General features: G+C 39.5%; 1 protein-coding gene and 1 long non-coding RNA gene across 6 annotated transcripts; both read right to left on the minus strand.

Moving 5' to 3' along the window:
• Positions 1-234: 234 nt before the first annotated feature.
• LOC110929416 (serine/threonine-protein phosphatase 7 long form homolog) lies at positions 235-12,103 on the minus strand. Its single transcript, XM_035988940.1, has 5 exons — positions 11,860-12,103; positions 11,403-11,667; positions 11,233-11,320; positions 10,788-11,153; positions 235-507 (listed from the first exon to the last, which is right to left on the minus strand). Exons 1-5 carry the CDS (start codon positions 12,101-12,103, stop codon positions 235-237), a joined length of 1,236 nt encoding a protein of 411 aa, XP_035844833.1.
• Positions 12,104-12,548: 445 nt separating this feature from the next.
• On the minus strand, positions 12,549-16,458 carry LOC110874885. 5 transcript variants are annotated; one of them, XR_004859807.1, is made up of 9 exons: positions 16,229-16,458; positions 15,999-16,152; positions 15,767-15,918; positions 15,157-15,501; positions 14,124-14,404; positions 13,948-14,045; positions 13,771-13,867; positions 13,618-13,693; positions 12,549-12,857 (listed from the first exon to the last, which is right to left on the minus strand). It is a non-coding gene; the product is annotated as an uncharacterized LOC110874885 (long non-coding RNA). The 5 variants fall into 5 exon arrangements; XR_004859808.1 differs by lacking the exon at positions 15,157-15,501 and having other exon boundaries at positions 13,955-14,045; XR_002556302.2 differs by lacking the exon at positions 15,157-15,501.
• Positions 16,459-17,793: the final 1,335 nt, after the last annotated feature.

Here is a 17,793-nt window from a genome sequence, read left to right on the forward strand (position 1 = left end):
GTAACAAACCCTGCCCGACTAGTGTCGGGGTCCATCATATGGGACGAGGGGCTAAAAAACCCCGCCTGACTTATGTTTGGGTCTACAAACTGATTGTTGTTACCCATATCATTCTGTTGGGGCATCAATAACTCACCCACGTCAAAACCCTCGGAGCATGCCGTAGCCAACACTAACTGCCATGATGCACCCATATCAGTATTACCAAGGTTTACCGCAAAATTTACATCTTCGTTACCACCGGATCCTGATCCCCCCTCCTGTTTCGAAGTTTGGGCCCCAACTTGATGTTCCGGCCTCTTCAACGTTTGTACCACCACGAGCACGACGTCGGTGCCTGCCTACCCTCTGTGTACGAGGATATGAAACAAGGTCCACCGGCTCCTGTGACAGATGAGTCGGATATTGTGTGTATTGTGGAACATTAGACATCTCAAGGGCCCGATAAGCCGCACCATGAATAACGTCCACATCTTCAGATCGGTGAATTAGACCCATCGTCTCCGACTGCAAAAAAATAATTAATAATTAATTTTTTAATAAAAATAAAAATGGTAACTTTCAATAATTTTAAACTTGTATATACCATCATTTGGACCCTCGCTCCTTCGTCTTGAAATCCGCTCGTAGGGCCAGCTGACAACTGTGGGTGATGCGTGCTAGCGTGTATATATTTTAGATGTATATTTAAGCCCTTTTTTACACTTTTAGCCAAGTTTTAAATTTATAAAACACGATATTTACTAACACTAAACACACATATGGGCAAGTGCACCCCATCGTGGACGTAGTATAGTGTTGGTAAGATACCGAGGTCGTCCAAGGACACAAGAGCTTTTAATACCGGTTTATCCTCAACGTCTAACCAAATCAAAAATTGAAAAAAGTGTTTTAAACTAAGAAAAATAAAAACTAACTAAATGCTGAAAAATAAAATAAAATAAAAACAGATAGACAAGATGAATCACTTGGATCCGACACGTGTATTAGTATAACCTTTGACTATTTTCGCACTTTTGCACTTGTTTAAGAGATTATCTTAGTTATTGTAGTAGGCCCCTCTTTTGAAGGCGACGTTACCCTCAACCCAGTAGTTTGAGTCAGCAAGGATACAATCCTAAAGGGTCGGATTATTGAAAGATAATGAATTAAGTTATTAATGCAAATTGTGGTAGGCCCCGCTTTCGGCGGTGACGTTACCCTCGGCTAAGTAGTCAGAGTCAGCAGGGATACAGTCCTAAATAGCCGGGTTATAGTATTAATAGTAGTTAACTTATGAGGGGGTCAAAGAGTTTGGATACCCGCCATCCAACACCTATGGGTATTGAAGGAGATCCTACTAAATTTGACCCAGGTCCCCAGCAGGACCTCTAAACGCTGAACAAGGGCAAGACCCTTACCAAACCGTTCCCTTAACCCCCGACCAGGTAGCCAACATACCTCCATATAGACCGTGGAGATATGAATGGTGAAAATCTTTTATTTTATATAGACAGTAAAATAACGCCAAGACACCACGGACAAACGATAAGGAAAGATCACCTTCAACATAAGTAACTAGTTATTAAAGTCATTAATACAAAACCAAATAAAAAGTGCAAAAGATTAAAAATAAAAAGTATTATACTAAACACTTGTCTTCACCAAGTGATGTAAGAGACTTAGGCAAACATAGCCTTGATTGTCAAGAACTCTTACGATCAATCTTGGATCCCGAGACGACTTATGTTGGTTCTTTGTTATCACGACGCTATTGGTTGTAAACTTGTAAAAATATAACCTTTTTAGAACTTGTTATTCCCAACTTAAACTAAGACAAGTAAATAAAAATAAAAAAAATGAAAAAGTTTTTGAAAAAATTTGGGGTGTTTAGCGGTTCCAATAGAGTTTTGTGTAAGGCTTGTGTTTAGGATTTGCAAAATTCAAGGTTTTAGCATCCCCCCCCCCCACACTTAAATTACACATTGTCCTCAATGTGTCCAAAAATAAGGTTTTTGGTTGATTAGAATGTGTAAAAGTGGTTTAAAAAGCAAAGATTTTTGTTACTGGCAGTCTGGACACGGCCCCGTGGTGAACTGCCAGTACCGAGAACTTACAGAAGATGAACACGGGGGCGTGTTGGGTGAACACGGCCTCGTGTCTGGCAAAAAAATGCAGGTCAGTAACCAAACAGCAGGTCTGGGAGATGAACACGGGGGCGTGTCGGCTGGACACGTCCCCGTGTGGACAGTTTGTGAGCCTGAAAAACAGGTTTTGTCTCCCGGTTTCTCCATTTCGGGGCTGCAAGTGCTAATATTTAGCACTCTAACCCTTGCATTGTACCTGTCTAATCACTCAATACCAAACCAAACAAACATAAACCATCCTAAATTACCAACGTTAATTGTCTCCACGCATAAAGTAAAAATAAAACAAAGATAAAAGAAATAGTTAAGGAAAGTAAATTGTTCAACAAGCGGCACGCAGGCCGTAAATTGTTCGATAGAGAAGGGTACTTAAACCTGTGGGCTCATCACCAACCTGCCCCTTGTTCCTTCAAGCCTCCTACTCCATGTCTTCATCGCTACCATCACCTCCACCCCCATGCCTCGCCATGTACTCCCGGATGCTACCGATATCATCTTGTATATCGTTAATGTTGCGCTCGATAGCTCCAACCCGGTGGTATGTGTTGTTGGCGAGATTGTAGGTGTTCCTGGTGCACATAAGGTTTTCCTGCAAAAGATCATGTAAACTTTGAAAGTTAGGAAAACCACCTCCTTGAGAGGAGGATTGACCCGGATCGCCTTGGGGTGGGTACTGAAAATGGGGAGGTGGTGCATGAAGAACTAGAGCCTCCTGCGGGTTCCATGCATAGCCTTGCGTCCTTTGAAAGCTCACCGTCCCGTCTTCCGCCTCATAAAGCAAGTTCATGGCTCGGCAAATGTGGTAGTCAACTCGTCCCGACCATGGACTCCTTTCAAAGGACCTTGTTATGTTCGTGAAATGCTTGAAAAGACGGTACACCCATCCCCCGAAGAAGATAGGTGTAGGAGCGTGAGCAAGGCGATTTAGGTGCATGTTCCGTAGCAAGAAATAAGGAACATCGAGAGGCTTCTGGTTGTGGATGCAGTGAAGGACAACCAGATCTTTCAACCCTACAACGCCACTACTGTCGTGACGCTGGTTCAGCGAGTAGGTGAGGAGCCTGTGAATGTAGCGGTAAAGTGGGTCCCTCAGTTTGGTGCTTTTGGTGCTGCTCGGGTTGTAGATTCCTTCACCTATTTGAGCCCATGCGGCTTGGCGTTCAGTTGCATCCAAGTCTCGTAATCCCCCAGTATTCTCTTCATTTCCCGATTCCTCTTCACTATATAGCCCTATGATAGCTCCAAACTGTGCCATGGAGGTTGTGAACGTGGTCCCTCCACATCAGAATGTGACCGCATCATGGTCAAACGGGTCACATCTCGAGTTGAAAATGAAGGTGCTGTAGAACTCCATCGTGCATTGATGCACCGACCGAAGCCGGGTGTTCAATGCGACAGCCAGTGGACCTCTCACAATGTTGTTGAATCGGTCAAGTTGATTCACCATGGTTAGCAAGTCTGTACACGCCCGCCTCGGGTACTCTTCCGGTCTCGTTTGTAGAATCTCGTACCGTGCCCTAGCGTCTAGTTCACTTGCATTAAACCTCGTGAATTTCGACATCTGAAAGAATACATCAAAAGTTAGTACGAAACAAGGAAAATCGGAGTGAAACTGCAAACAGTGGGCTGAACACGGCCCCGTGTTCAGCGGACACGGCCCCGTGTCCAGGCGTCTGTAACCCAAAAATTTCATTTTTCGTCCCGGTTTCGAAAACCTGAAAATTTTTAGCCCAATAGTAGCGGTTTCCCCCGAAAATGAAACCCTAAGTGTCGTTTTTCCCAAAACAAACCGTTTACCCTTTCAATTTCGTGTTTTTCGGTTCAAGAACAAGGGTTTGCGGTTTTAGTTGGAAATCGAACGAATCTATCAACAATACATGTTTATTTACTTCCTACTATACTAATCTAAACTACTACTAACAGATTTCATCAAAAATTTTGAGTTTGATCCGGATGAACATGAAGAACCCTAGATTTTTCCCCAATTTTTGATGTTTTAACTACATGCAAGTAACTAATCTAACTACTAAAGAGGATAGAATCATACCTTGATGTTGTTAAATTCGGTGGTAACGTTGGAAAACTGCAGAAAATCGCCTCAAACCAGAGCGTTTTCGGCTATACGGGGCGTGTGGAATGGTGTAACTGATAGAAAAAGAGGGTTTTATCCCGACAGTTGCCTCGACACGGCCCCGTGCCGAGCAAAGTTTTTGAAATTTTTTTTTTAAGGATGTGCTCGTGTGCATGCCCCCTATTTCCGAAAATGGTTAGAAGATTTACCGGTTTTGAAACGTACACTTACCTGTAATATGTCGGGTATGAGTTTATTCGTTAACCGTTTGAAGTGAGATCTCCTCTTCCTCATCCTCAATGGATCCTCGGTAGAGTTTTAGCCGTTGGCCATTGACTTTAAATGGTATCCCATTTCGAGTTTTAATTTCTACTGCACCGTGTGGAAAAACATGGGTGACGGAAAAAGGTCCTGACCACCTAGATTTTAGCTTACCAGGAAATAATCGAAGTCGTGAATTAAACAATAGAACTTGATCTCCAACCCGAAATTCATTAGATTTAATATATTTATCGTGTAAATTTTTCATTCTTTCTTTATAAATTTCGGAGTTAGAATATGCATAATTCCTTAGCTCGTCTAATTCATTTATTTGACAAAGTCGATTCTTACCTGCATTTTGTAAATCTAAGTTTACGTTTTTTATTGCCCAGTAGGCCTTGTGAGCTATTTCTACTGGCAAGTGACAACTTTTTCCATAGACGAGTTTATATGGGGTTGTGCCTATAGTGGTTTTATAGGCAGTTCAAAAAGCCCATAAAGCATCGTCTAACTTGTCGGCCCATTCTTTTTTATTTATTCCTACGGTCTTTTCAAGTATTCGTTTTAAACCTCGATTAGTCACTTCGGCTTGCCCATTTGTTTGAGGGTGATATGCTGTTGAGACCCGGTGATAGACCCCATACCTTGTTAATATTTTTTCGAGTTGATGATGGCAAAAATGGGTACCTCTATCACTTATTAAAGCCTTTGGTGTCCCAAAGCGAGAAAACAGTTTTTTCAAGAATTTTACCACTACTCTTCCATCATTTGTTGGAAGAGCCTCGGCCTCCGCCCATTTAGACAAGTAATCGACTGCCACAAGTATATATTTGTTTCCCTTTGAAGGTGGGAAAGGTCCCATGAAATCGAGTCCCCACACGTCAAAGATTTCACAGACGAGAATGCCATTTTGAGGCATTTCGTGTTTGGAAGAAATATTACCTGATCTTTGGCAGGCATCACATGTCTTTACAAGGTTTTGTGCATCCTTGTAAATTGTTGGCCAGTAAAATCCCGAATCAAATACCTTTCGTGCGGTACTTGCGGCACCATGATGTCCTCCGTATGGACCTTCGTGACAATGACGGAGAATTCTTCGTGCTTCATTACCATGGACACACCTTCGGATGAGCTGGTCGGCACACATTTTGAAAAGATAGGGGTCTTCCCAAAAGTAATGCTTTACATCAGCAAAGAATTTCTTTCTTTGATGATGTGGCCATCCTTTGGTGACTATACCGCTAGCTAGGAAATTAGCGTAGTCGGCATACCATGGCTCTTGTCTACTCTCCATCATTTCCAAGGATTCCGTGGGAAATTTCTCGTTGATTTGCTCGTCTCTGGTTGTCTCCAAAGCTGGGTCTTCTAAGCGTGAGAGATGATCTGCAGCGGTGTTTTCTGCTCCTCTTTTGTCCTTGATTTCGATGTCGAATTCTTGGAGGAGTAGAATCCATCTGATCAAACGGGGTTTTGCGTCTTGCTTCTTGAAGAGGTACCTGATGCCTGCATGGTCTGTATAGACTACTGTTTTAGAAAGAACAATATAAGAACGAAATTTATCAAAAGCAAATACCACTGCTAGTAATTCTTTTTCTGTAGTTGTATAATTTTCTTGTGCATCATTAAGAGTTTTACTAGCATAATAAATTGGGTGGAAATGCTTTTCTTTCCTTTGTCCCAAGACTGCTCCAACAGCAAAGTCACTTGCATCACACATGATTTCGAAAGGAAGTTTCCAATCTGGCGCTATCATGATAGGTGCATTGACTAGCATTTCCTTGAGGGTTAGAGATGCTTGATTGCATTCCTTGTCAAAGATGAAGGGTGCATCTTTTTCAAGTAATTTTGTTAGAGGCCTTGAGATTTTCGAAAAGTCTTTGATAAACCTTTTATAAAATCCGGCATGTCCTAGGAAACTTCTGATTGCTCGTACGGAGGATGGAGGAGGTAATCGAGAAATAATCTCTATTTTTGCTCGATCAACTTCCATTCCTTCGCTTGAGATTTTGTGACCGAGTACTATTCCCTCTGTTACCATGAAATGGCATTTTTCCCAGTTAAGGGCGAGGTTAGTTTCCTCACATCGGGATAGCATTCGTTCAAGATTATCGAGGCATTGGTCATATGAGTCTCCAAAGATGGAAAAGTCATCCATGAAGACTTCCATTGTCTTTTCGATCATATCATGGAAAATGGCGACCATACAACGTTGGAATGTTGCAGGCGCATTACATAGACCGAATGGCATGCGTCGATATGCGAAAGTTCCGTAGGGACATGTGAAAGTTGTTTTCTCTTGGTCTTCCGGTGCTATCGGTATTTGAAAGTAACCTGAAAAACCATCTAAGAAACAATAAAATTTATGACCGGATAATCTTTCTAACATTTGATCAATGAAGGGTAAAGGAAAGTGGTCTTTCCTTGTTGCTTCATTTAATCGCCTATAATCTATACAAACTCTCCATCCTGTGGCGGTTCTTATTGGTATTAATTCATTTTTCTCGTTAGTTATTACCGTCATACCTCCTTTCTTTGGGACTACTTGAACGGGACTTACCCACGGACTATCGGAGATAGGGTAGATTAGTCCGGCGTCAAGTAGTTTGATGACTTCATTCTTAACCACTTCTTGAACATTAAGGTTCACTCTTCGTTGTTGTTGAATTACCGTTTTGTAGTCATCATTCATTAAAATTTTGTGCGTGCACATGGAAGGGCTTATTCCTTTAATATCTACAAGCTTCCAAGCGATCGCGTTTTTGTGTTTTTTAAGCAGGCTAATTAATTTTTCTTTTTCTATGTTACTTAATTTAGATGAAATGATTACAGGTAAACTACCATCTTTGCCTAGAAAAGCATATTCCAAACCTTTAGAAAGTTCCTTGAGCTCAATGGGTGGGTCTTTAGAAGACACCTTATTTTGTGGCTCATCTAGATTAAGAACCTTAAAGGTTTGTTCTATGGCTATTTCTTCTTCGACAAAGTGGTCTTCTTCGTTGGTCGTATCGGGTGGTTCAGCTTCATCTTCAATTAGGGGGTCATTATTGCCAAAAGGATACTTCATTGAACGCTCAAGATCTATGCTCCTTTTGAATGCCCCTAATTGAAGAGGTAGATTGTTGAATTTCCGGTTTTTCAAAGCTTTATGAGTTTGTACAAAAGGTTTTCCCAAGACTAGCGGGGCGTCATCAAGGATGACGAAGTCGGTTGGGATTACCATTTGATTTGTTTGAACCAAAACATCTTCAACTACACCGATTGATTTCATTACTTTTCGATCGGATAAAAAATGGGAATTTGAAAGAAACATGGAACCGGTGTAATGTTAATTTCAAAAGGGTCTTCTTTTATTAGCGAGGTTTGATCATTAGTTAACTTAACACTCACTATTTCTTTGATTTTAGCACTAGTGTTTAACTCTTTTAAAAACTTAGCATGAGGGGTTACTAAACAATGATTTTCGAAAGTAGGTGACAAGAGATTAATTTCTTCAAAATTAGACTCTTCTTGAATTTTAGCGTTATCGACCTCACCTCTTTCGTTGTTTAACTCATGTGTCGGTTTTTCACTTTCTTGTTCTTTCATTTTTACATTTTCAACTATCTCTACGTTATTATCATTTTTTAATTCTTCTCTTGCGCGGGATTCCTCTTCCCTTGCGCGAGATTTTTTCATGTAACGTTCGATAGTTTTAATGTGTTCTAATATCCTATTGGTCACTTCGGTGAGAGAAAAAGAATTTGGATCCTCAAAGCTTGAATCCGGTTGTTCAATCCTTGGTTCCTCATAGTACTCATATGAAGTAGATGGTTCACACCATTGTTCTTCATTATAAGTATATGATGGATAAGGGTCGAAACTTTGTTCTTCATAGTACTCATATGAGGTGGGTTGTTCACGCCATGGTTCCTCATAATAAGAGTATGAAGGTGGTGGCTCATATCTTGAGTCTTCAAAGTATGAGTATGAAGGCTCATACCTTGGTTCATCAAAATATGAGTATGAGGGAGGAGGTTCATACCTTTGGTCTTCATAGGACGTGTATGAAGTTGATGGCTCGTACCTGGGCTCCTCATAGTAGTTGTATGAATTGGATGGTTGATATGAGTTATTATATTGAACCGAGCGTGCGTTACGACAATTAGTGCAATAATTACCCCTATAATCATCCTCATCATAGGTGTAGTTGTAACCTCTTGAGTATTGATCCATAAGAATCACTCAACAGACCACAACTGAGTCTCGGGACCAGAAAACAAAAATAAGACGGAAACAGAAGCTGGACACGGCCCCGTGTTGAGTGAACACGGCCCCGTGTTCAGGGTCTGTATCTGGGCGTTTTAATTAAAGTTACTGGTCACGTTGAGCACGGGGGCGTGTTCAGCGAGCACGGCCCCGTGTTCAGACTCTGTATCTGGGTATCTACTCTAAAAATATGCAGCACGGGGGCGTGTTCAGTGAGCACGGCCCCGTGTTCAGGCTACTGTAAATGCAAACTAAACTAAAATGCAGAAAAATATGCGCGCGTTTTAAAAAGGTTTTGAAAAACTGATTAGGCCGTCGATTTTAAGCTTTCTTAAAATCCTTGTGTCCCCGGCAACGGCGCCAAAAACTTGATGCGTGCTAGCGTGTATATATTTTAGATGTATATTTAAGCCCCTTTTTACACTTTTAGCCAAGTTTTAAATTTATAAAACACGATATTTACTAACACTAAACACACATATGGGCAAGTGCACCCATCGTGGACGTAGTATAGTGTTGGTAAGATACCGAGGTCGTCCAAGGACACAAGAGCTTTTAATACGGGTTTATCCTCAACGTCTAACCAAATCAAAAAGTGAAAAAAGTGTTTTAAACTAAGAAAAATAAAAACTAACTAAATGCTGAAAAATAAAATAAAATAAAAACAGATAGACAAGATGAATCACTTGGATCCGACACGTGTATTAGTATAACCTTTGATTATTTTCGCACTTTTGCACTTGTTTAAGAGATTATCTTAGTTATTGTAGTAGGCCCCTCTTTTGAAGGCGACGTTACCCTCAACCCAGTAGTTTGATTCAGCAAGGATACAATCCTAAAGGGTCGGATTATTGAAAGATAACGAATTAAGTTATTAATGCAAATTGTGGTAGGCCCCGCTTTCGGCGGTGACGTTACCCTCGGCTAAGTAGTCTGAGTCAGCAGGGATACAGTCCTAAATAGCCGGGTTATAGTATTAATAGTAGTTAACTTATGAGGGGGTCAAAGAGTTTGGATCCCCGCCATCCAACACCTATGGGTATTGAAGGAGATCCTACTAAATTTGACCCAGGTCCCAAGCAGGACCTCTAAACGCTGAACAAGGGCAAGACCCTTACCAAACCGTTCCCTTAACCCCCGACCAGGTAGCCAACATACCTCCATATAGACCGTGGAGATATGAATGGTGAAAATCTTTTATTTTATATAGACAGTGAAATAACGCCAAGACACCACGGACAAACGATAAGGAAAGATCACCTTCAACATAAGTAACTAGTTATTAAAGTCATTAATACAAAACCAAATAAAAAGTGCAAAAGATTAAAAATAAAAAGTATTATACTAAACACTTGTCTTCACCAAGTGATGTAAGAGACTTAGGCAAACATGGCCTTGATTGTCAAGAACTCTTACGATCAATCTTGGATCCCGAGACGACTCACACACTCTACGATGGACAATGGATGATGGTGGTGGATGATGGTGTTATGGTGGTGGTGGGTGGTGGATGAAGTGTGAGAGAGGTGGTGTGCCAAGGGATGAAATGGAATGAAGCCAAGCACCCCTATTTATAGGCTGAACAGAAGGCTGGGCACGGCCCCGTGTCCACTGGACACGCCCCCGTGCCCGTCTGACATTCTCTCTCTTCATTAATTGTAATTCGCAATTACAATTAATGCGCCTGCTGTACTTTCACCACGCCCCCGTGCCCGCTGGACACGGCCCCGTGGTGGGCAATGGAAGCTTCTACTGATTTGTCTTTTCTGCTGCTTCCTGGGCACGCCCCCGTGTTCGCTGGACACGGGGCGTGTTCAGTCTCTGTTTTCTCTTCTTTGCCTTGGGAGGTGCCGTTGAGGGTCCGGGCAGTCTACTTTTGTTCCTTTTCTTGTATTTATGCTAGAATTAGTTGTCTTTTTGCTTCTTTTGTGATTTTGAGCTCATTTCATCCTGAAAATACAAAAGGAAGGCAAAAACACTCTTTTTCCAACATTAGTACTTAAAAAGGGTTAGTTTTATGCCTTAATTGATGTGATTTATATGTTGCATTTTACACACATCAGTGGGTTAGACACATATAACACCGTATGTTCCATGTACCACGACATGTAATCGTTGGCAACTCCAACAGATGTAATGAGTTCCCCCCTCACTAAGTTTTGATGACGTGCCTCCCACTGACTAACATACGGTGCGTGACGACTTAACCAGTTCCAGCCGGTTTTCCCACTCCGGTTCATGGAATGAAGTCTGGCATGCTCATTATGATCTATTGCAATTGGGTTAGGTATGTACTGGAACATGCCAAACTGTCTCATCACTCGTTGAGGATAGTGATTCTCCACAACCGAGTAGCATAGCAAAGGGCAACAACTCCGCCAAATTCCCATACCACTCCGACATATATCGGGGAGTCTACCGAGAATGTCGTCGTATGGTCTCCAATTAAACTGCAACAAAAAAAATTCATTCATTAGAAACGTGTTCAAACAAACTTAAATTTTATATGTCAACAACTAACAACCATACCGTTGCCTCGGTCATTGATTGCAGCTGAGATCTATATGTTCTCAGGCAATGTGTGGAAACATCTGTACACGTTAAGCTTCCCTTCCACCTAAAAGGATAAATAAAAAAATAACATAAGTCATGTATATATATACAAAATAATAAATTTAATTATTTCCAATTCACACTACCGAGCAGCTAACGGGGCATTGTACTGGAACCGGGCAACAGCAGGAGCAAAACAACGAAACCTCTCCCAAGCCCACACTTGTAGAAGCGCAACTGGGCCAGTAATGGCTATAGCATTAGGTGCTGTAGCATTACAAAGGTTTTTGTAAAGGAGAGCTAACACAGCACCGCCCCAACTATATCCCGAACATGCGGGCAAGTCTACCAGAAAATCTAAAAATTTGACATCAATTAGGCTGTTTGCATTATCAGGAAAGATTGTGCACCCTATCAAATAAAATATTATTTGACGTGCACGAAAAATGCAATCTTCATCTGATGCTTCATTTTCAGAAAAGGATGACGTTATTCGTGCTAAAACTTGGGAGGACCTAACCCTTTTGCCCCTCACATGAGCTTCGTCAGTGGTAAACCCCAACACCGTTTGACACTTGTCTCGTATAGTATACATCGACATACCAGTGTCAGCCCCAGAAATAGGCAACCCATCTATCGGTAGCCCCCACAACACGTTGACATCCTGTAATGTCACGGTCGTTTCTCCAAAAGGGAGGTGAAACGTGTGAGTTTCTGGCCTCCATCTCTCAACCAACGCGGTTATTAACGCGTGGTCAACATACTTGTACCCAGTTTGCAGTATCCCGCTGAATCCTGCTGCATGTATTAAACCTTCTACCCTTCCACTAACCGGATGGTCTTTCATATGTTGCCAGAACGTTCGATCTGCTCGTCTAATATCTAAGGGCTCATCATATGGTCTTGGATTTTTAAACACCTCAAACGCACGGTGTTTGTTGCCCAAGAACAACCACTACAAAAAAAATGTCATTTAGTGACATACAAAATGTGCCATAAAACAACAAAAAAGTGCCACTAAAAACACCCGTAGGAATGGGCGGCACACAAAAAAAGTGCCACTAGAAGCGCTGACGCTAAAGCCTTTTAGTGGCACTTTTTCAATCTGCCACACAAAGTATATAGGCTTTTAGTGGCACTATTTTTTCTGCCACTATAAACTTTTAAGCTTTTAGTGGCACATATTTTTTGCCACAAAAATCATATCAAATTATTTATCATATTAATTTTTATTAATTACAATTATTATTTATTTACATCAAAGAATAAAATAAAATTGTAAAATGTAAAAATCATAATAATATAATCAATTCAATTAAAAAATTCAATCAATCATCTTCCAAAGATTCCAAATGTTTGCAAAGAAATAACTAATAAGTGTCAACCTTAGTCTAAATATCGAACATAAAAAACAAATATTTAAAAAATGTTTGAACAAAAACTCAAAACTCCATGGCGCTCATGAATCTCTTTCACATTCTTCATGTGAGTAAAATATTCATTGTGTTAACTCTTTCTTAGCGATCGTATTTCACACTTCATAGTTGTTCCTTGCACTTGCTCCTTATTGTCGCCGCATCAACCAATTCACTATATTCAACCTGAAATTTCACAATTCATGTTCAAATGATTAGATCTCATAACCCATTTTTGCACCTAGGCTACCTCCAGGCACTATAGGTCCGCCTCGCTACGCCCCAACGCCTAGGCGCGCGCTTTTTGCGCTTTTGACAACATAGGTACATATATGATTTTCCTACGATTGCCTTTTCTTGCATTTCTGTGCCTTGTGTCTTGTGCCTAGGTGACAAGCAAACCCTTTGTGCCCTGTGACTTTGACTACTATGCATGGATTTCTATTATAATTTATAAGCTTTTATTATTTTATTTATAACCAACTATAGATAATGATGATAATTGACATAATCTGCCATCTAGAGAGAATAGTTGTTAAGAGTAAATAGCGGACGATAGTGACAAGCAACCTAACGCTACGTATCGATATCGATGAAATAGCGGGCGCTATCTTATATTTAGCGATACACTAGAAGAGAATTTTAGAAATATTTTATATGTATATTATATCTATATACGGTGTATCTATACGCATATTTAACAAATAAACCTAAAATCCAGCTATTGTATATGGATAGTTTATAATAACTATTTATATAAAAAAAACCTGAAATCCCACTATTTACTCACTATGGAGGGGCTAAAATCAGATAACGATGAATGAGTGCTTCAGTACGTTATTCGCTATAGCGCTTTCTATGAGTGCTATTAACAACTATGGACGAGTTCTTGTTCATAACTTATATGAGTAAACTTTAGCTACCAATAATAGAACTAGAAGACTACCTCGCATTGCAGTGACATAGAGAAAGGGATCACTCTCTCCATTAAGTGAAAATTTGCAAAATTCAAAAACTTCATCCTGAACGGGACAGGTGACTCTAATTAGTGTAGGCAAATTGAAAAACACGGTCTAAAAACATAATGATAAATGCTTACATTTTCTTTTGATAAAGAAGCTTTAGCTATTGACGATGAGATATCCCAAACCGTACCAGGGCCACTTCCAACCGACACACGATATTTCCCGTCAGGACTGAGACAGATAAATACCAATAAACATCAGACAAAATAAAAAAAAAAAATCTAAAGCCTGACGAAGAAACTAAAGTTAACCTGAAACCTAATTTTTTTCACAGATGTATGAGCCTTAGGCGCATCAAGGACTAATGCCATGGTAGGCCACTTGAACACCCTCAATGTACCATCATGTACTGCACAATAACTGGATGGTTAATTGAACCGAACCCTATATATTAGTTTTTGATAATCATGTGAAAGATGGCCTTTACCTCACCAAGTCACCAACTACATGTAGAGAACCATCCTGATCAGAAAGGGAATTAGAGGCCGAATCGATAAGTGAGATGACTAAAGCATTTGGGATGCCACTTCGACCTTCACCACTGCCAGCCGCAAAAATCACATAATTTGGTCGGTTACCAGAATCTTCGTCTTCTTTCTTGGCATATGTGCCAGATGATTTGAGGGCATTATGTGCTATGAAAGAAGCACCGCAGAATGGAACACCATACTTCTTACAATTCTCCCCCATTACTCACCAAGTTCCAACCTAAAACACATGTATCATACGTATCAATAAGAAAGCAAACAATCCACATTGTCAATCAATCTAACTGTTGAAAAAAATCAACAGAAAAACTAGAATTATGATACGGATCATTACGATATGGAGCAGTTAGAGCATTCACATCATATCCACCATCTTATCTGATGCAACTAGCTTCTAGTCAACTCTAATCTACATTGTCAATTAATCTAACAAATTGTTGAAGAAAGTCAATCTTGTAAAAATCGGGATTAATCGCCGATTAAGTGGTCATCGGTAGTAGACCGATTAAATTTCACCTAGTCAGACATAAAATCAGTAATTGGTCAAAGTCGGCCAAATTTCTGTCAAAATGGGTCAAAATCTTTGATGTATTTGAAAATTTATACTTATTAGTCCAATATGATTAATAAATTTAAAAACTGTATAGAAAAAATGCTTGGATTGGCTCTCATTAAGCTCAGCAGATGAGCTTGGCCTGCTGCTGCTCGACACCACTACTCTTTTTGAGTTAAAAAATAGCAGAGGAATCCCAAGTGATAAAAAAAGCGTCAAGTTGCTTTGAATGAGATATTTTCAACCACTATGGTTTTTTAACAAGGGGCCACCTGGGTTGATTCATTCTAAATTAACAATTTAATAGCAATGGATTAGTATCAGTTTGACAGCAACAAGTCATGTTCTTTGCAACAAGTCATGTTCTGTTGCAACAAGTCTTCTCTCTAGAAAGCAACAAGTCATTTTCCATTACTGACCACTTCGTTTCCAGCCATCTTCTCTCTAGAAAGCAACAAGTCTTGTTCCGTTGCTGACCACTTCATTTCGGTGAGCTCCGTCTGTTTGACAAGTTATATTCCAATGGTGTAGGTTCCCATTGTTGGGTTAACCGGTTTGTTCACGGGTTAACCAGCCCCCCAGCCCTATAAGGATTTTTTAGAGCCAAGAATAATACACTAATAAAATGCACCCTCCAAGAAATGAAATACTCACACTGGAACACTGCCTGAAAGAATATACAAGAATAACTGACCTGTATTCCAGCCCTGAGCCCCTGATACAAGTTCTACACTAAAATCTATTCACGGACCAGGTTGTCCAACCTAAACACACACCATTTTCTTTTCAAATTTAAAGATGGGGGAAGGGATGATAGATGGGATGTGAATGCTCTTAGACGTTCAAAAGATGGAACTAATATTTTAAAAAGAACAATCTACTTACAAAAATATAAAACAAAAGGTTGAAAAAACAAAGATCATGTTCCATACAATTGACTAAAACAAATAAATTAAAAACAACTTGTTCATGATCACGTGTGTGCGTGTGTTTTACTTTAAAGTTAGAGGGTTAAAGAGAATGACTTACAAAACAATACGTGCTCTGATTTTGATGATGATCATCTACACAAAGATATTTGCTGTTGGGAACAAAATCAGCACACCAGTACTGCAAAAACTTAGTGCTTTAACAATGTGGCTATTTGCAAATAGAAAAGAAACCCACAACCTTCCACAACCCTAAAAGAACAAAAATCAGTGCCTGGAGTTCTAGATAGACAAATCGAAAGCATTGAAACTATCTGATAAAGAAAACATACAAATTTTGAGTAGCAATTTGCAAATCAGAATAAAAATTCATGGACTATCAGTGGTTTAGGGTTAGAAACGAGCAAATCACGTCCCTAGTGGTAAGCAAATCATCAAACACTTGGTGGGCATGTTATTAGTAACCAAGATATTTCTGTACATCATCTACAAAGTCCTCTAAGTTAGATTATATTGATCAAAATGAAAACAAGGAACAATTAATATAATAATAACCACTTACGAAGTAGCAAAAGTGAAGCAGAAATGTCTTTTCTGCTCTAGAATCCCCTTCATCGATGCTGCCAAGAACAGTAGCCACTCATTGGGTGACGTCGTCCGATTAGGTCAGGGAGAAGGAGAGGGAAGTTAATCTCTGTCCGATTAGGTCAGGGAGAAGGAGAGGGAAGTTAATCTCTGGTGTGGGAACTGGGAAATCCAAATATTGGGAGGGAGGGAGCGAGTGAGCGGGAATTAATTCGGGAAAGGGGGATGTGAATTATTTTCAAATTAATTATATAGACTAATTAATAATTCTTTTACAAATTAATAAATTGGAAATTAAAATAGATTTGTATAGTGAATTTAAATTATGTTTACAGACTAAATTTAAGTGTGGAAATTAAAATAGATTTGTATAGTGAATTTAAGATTTAGAAGTGTTATGCGTTCAAAATCGAAAAATAATAGTATAACTTATTTGTGTATTTTAGGCATATTAGGTGGCATTGAATTATGATTGACCGTATATAGTCATGGTAACTCATGAATGACAATAGATTCATTAGTTAGGCTTCACATTAGCGCTACGTAGAATGAGTGTAAGGATGGGGCAAAAAAATGGACATAAGGAAATGGGGGATGAGCCTAAAATATATATGTATATGTTATATGTATATGTGTATGTGAGAAGAAAATGCAAAAATTTTTGTCCTTTCCTCCCGTCCTCATCGTCCCAACCCTGACTTTTAAGACACCGACGAGCCAACCGGAATGGTGTCGGGCCTGGACGACCCTCCCACCGAGTGGTCTTATGGTGACTCTTAATAAACAATGATCACAATTTTTTTTTTTGGTATACCATATCATAATTTGGAATTATAAATTAAATATGGGTTACAACTAGGGAAATTAGAATTGCTCGAAATTATTAATGTCAAATGTCATACATAAAGTGTAATTAAAAATAAAAATTAGTGGTATAAGCAAAGAGCCACTAAAAATATAAATTATCGTCATTTAAATTGGAAATATATATTTATTTTAAAACTGAAATTATCGTCATTTAAATTCAGTGAGGCTCATTGATGGTCCTTTAGGCACATCGCTGGTCGATTAAGAACAATGATGTTTGATTAGGTCACTGATTGTGAGCTATGATTAATGATAATATAGGGTCATAGAAATTCAGTACACTCAAACCACTATAAAACCCCGACCCCGCAACGCGGGGAAAATCCATTCTAGTTTTATTAAAGTGTTTCAAGTAGGGAAAAGATAAGATTTTAGAATTTTGAAACACTTAAAAAATAGTGGCATGTGTAAAGTACCAATAAAAGTTATCAAACATTTTAGTGGCATATGGAAAGTGCCACTAAAACTCTAAATTAGTGGCATAAGAACTAAATGCTACTAAAAATGTGTGTTAAGCAAATGTGGCATACGTAAAGTGCCAGTAAAACCTAAATTAGTGGCACAAAAGCTAAATGTCATTAGAAGTGTGTGCCACTAAATGGACTTTTTTTTGTAGTGAACACCGATGCATTCATCGGACCAGGATGACATTCAAAATTCATCTTCGGCTTATAA

The sequence above is a fragment of the Helianthus annuus genome, chromosome 1 (assembly GCF_002127325.2).
Source record: "Helianthus annuus cultivar XRQ/B chromosome 1, HanXRQr2.0-SUNRISE, whole genome shotgun sequence".
NCBI classification, from domain to species: domain Eukaryota; kingdom Viridiplantae; phylum Streptophyta; class Magnoliopsida; order Asterales; family Asteraceae; genus Helianthus; species Helianthus annuus.

Coding starts and splice junctions, on each gene's coding strand:
- LOC110929416 (XM_035988940.1), bottom strand. CDS start 12,103: ATGAAAGACCATCCGGTTAGTGGAAGGGTAGAAGGTTTAATACATGCA. Junction 11,321..11,402: donor AATGCCCCGTTAGCTGCTCG/GTAGTGTGAATT, acceptor TTATCCTTTTAG/GTGGAAGGGAAGCTTAACGT. Junction 11,154..11,232: donor AATCAATGACCGAGGCAACG/GTATGGTTGTTA, acceptor TTTTTGTTGCAG/TTTAATTGGAGACCATACGA.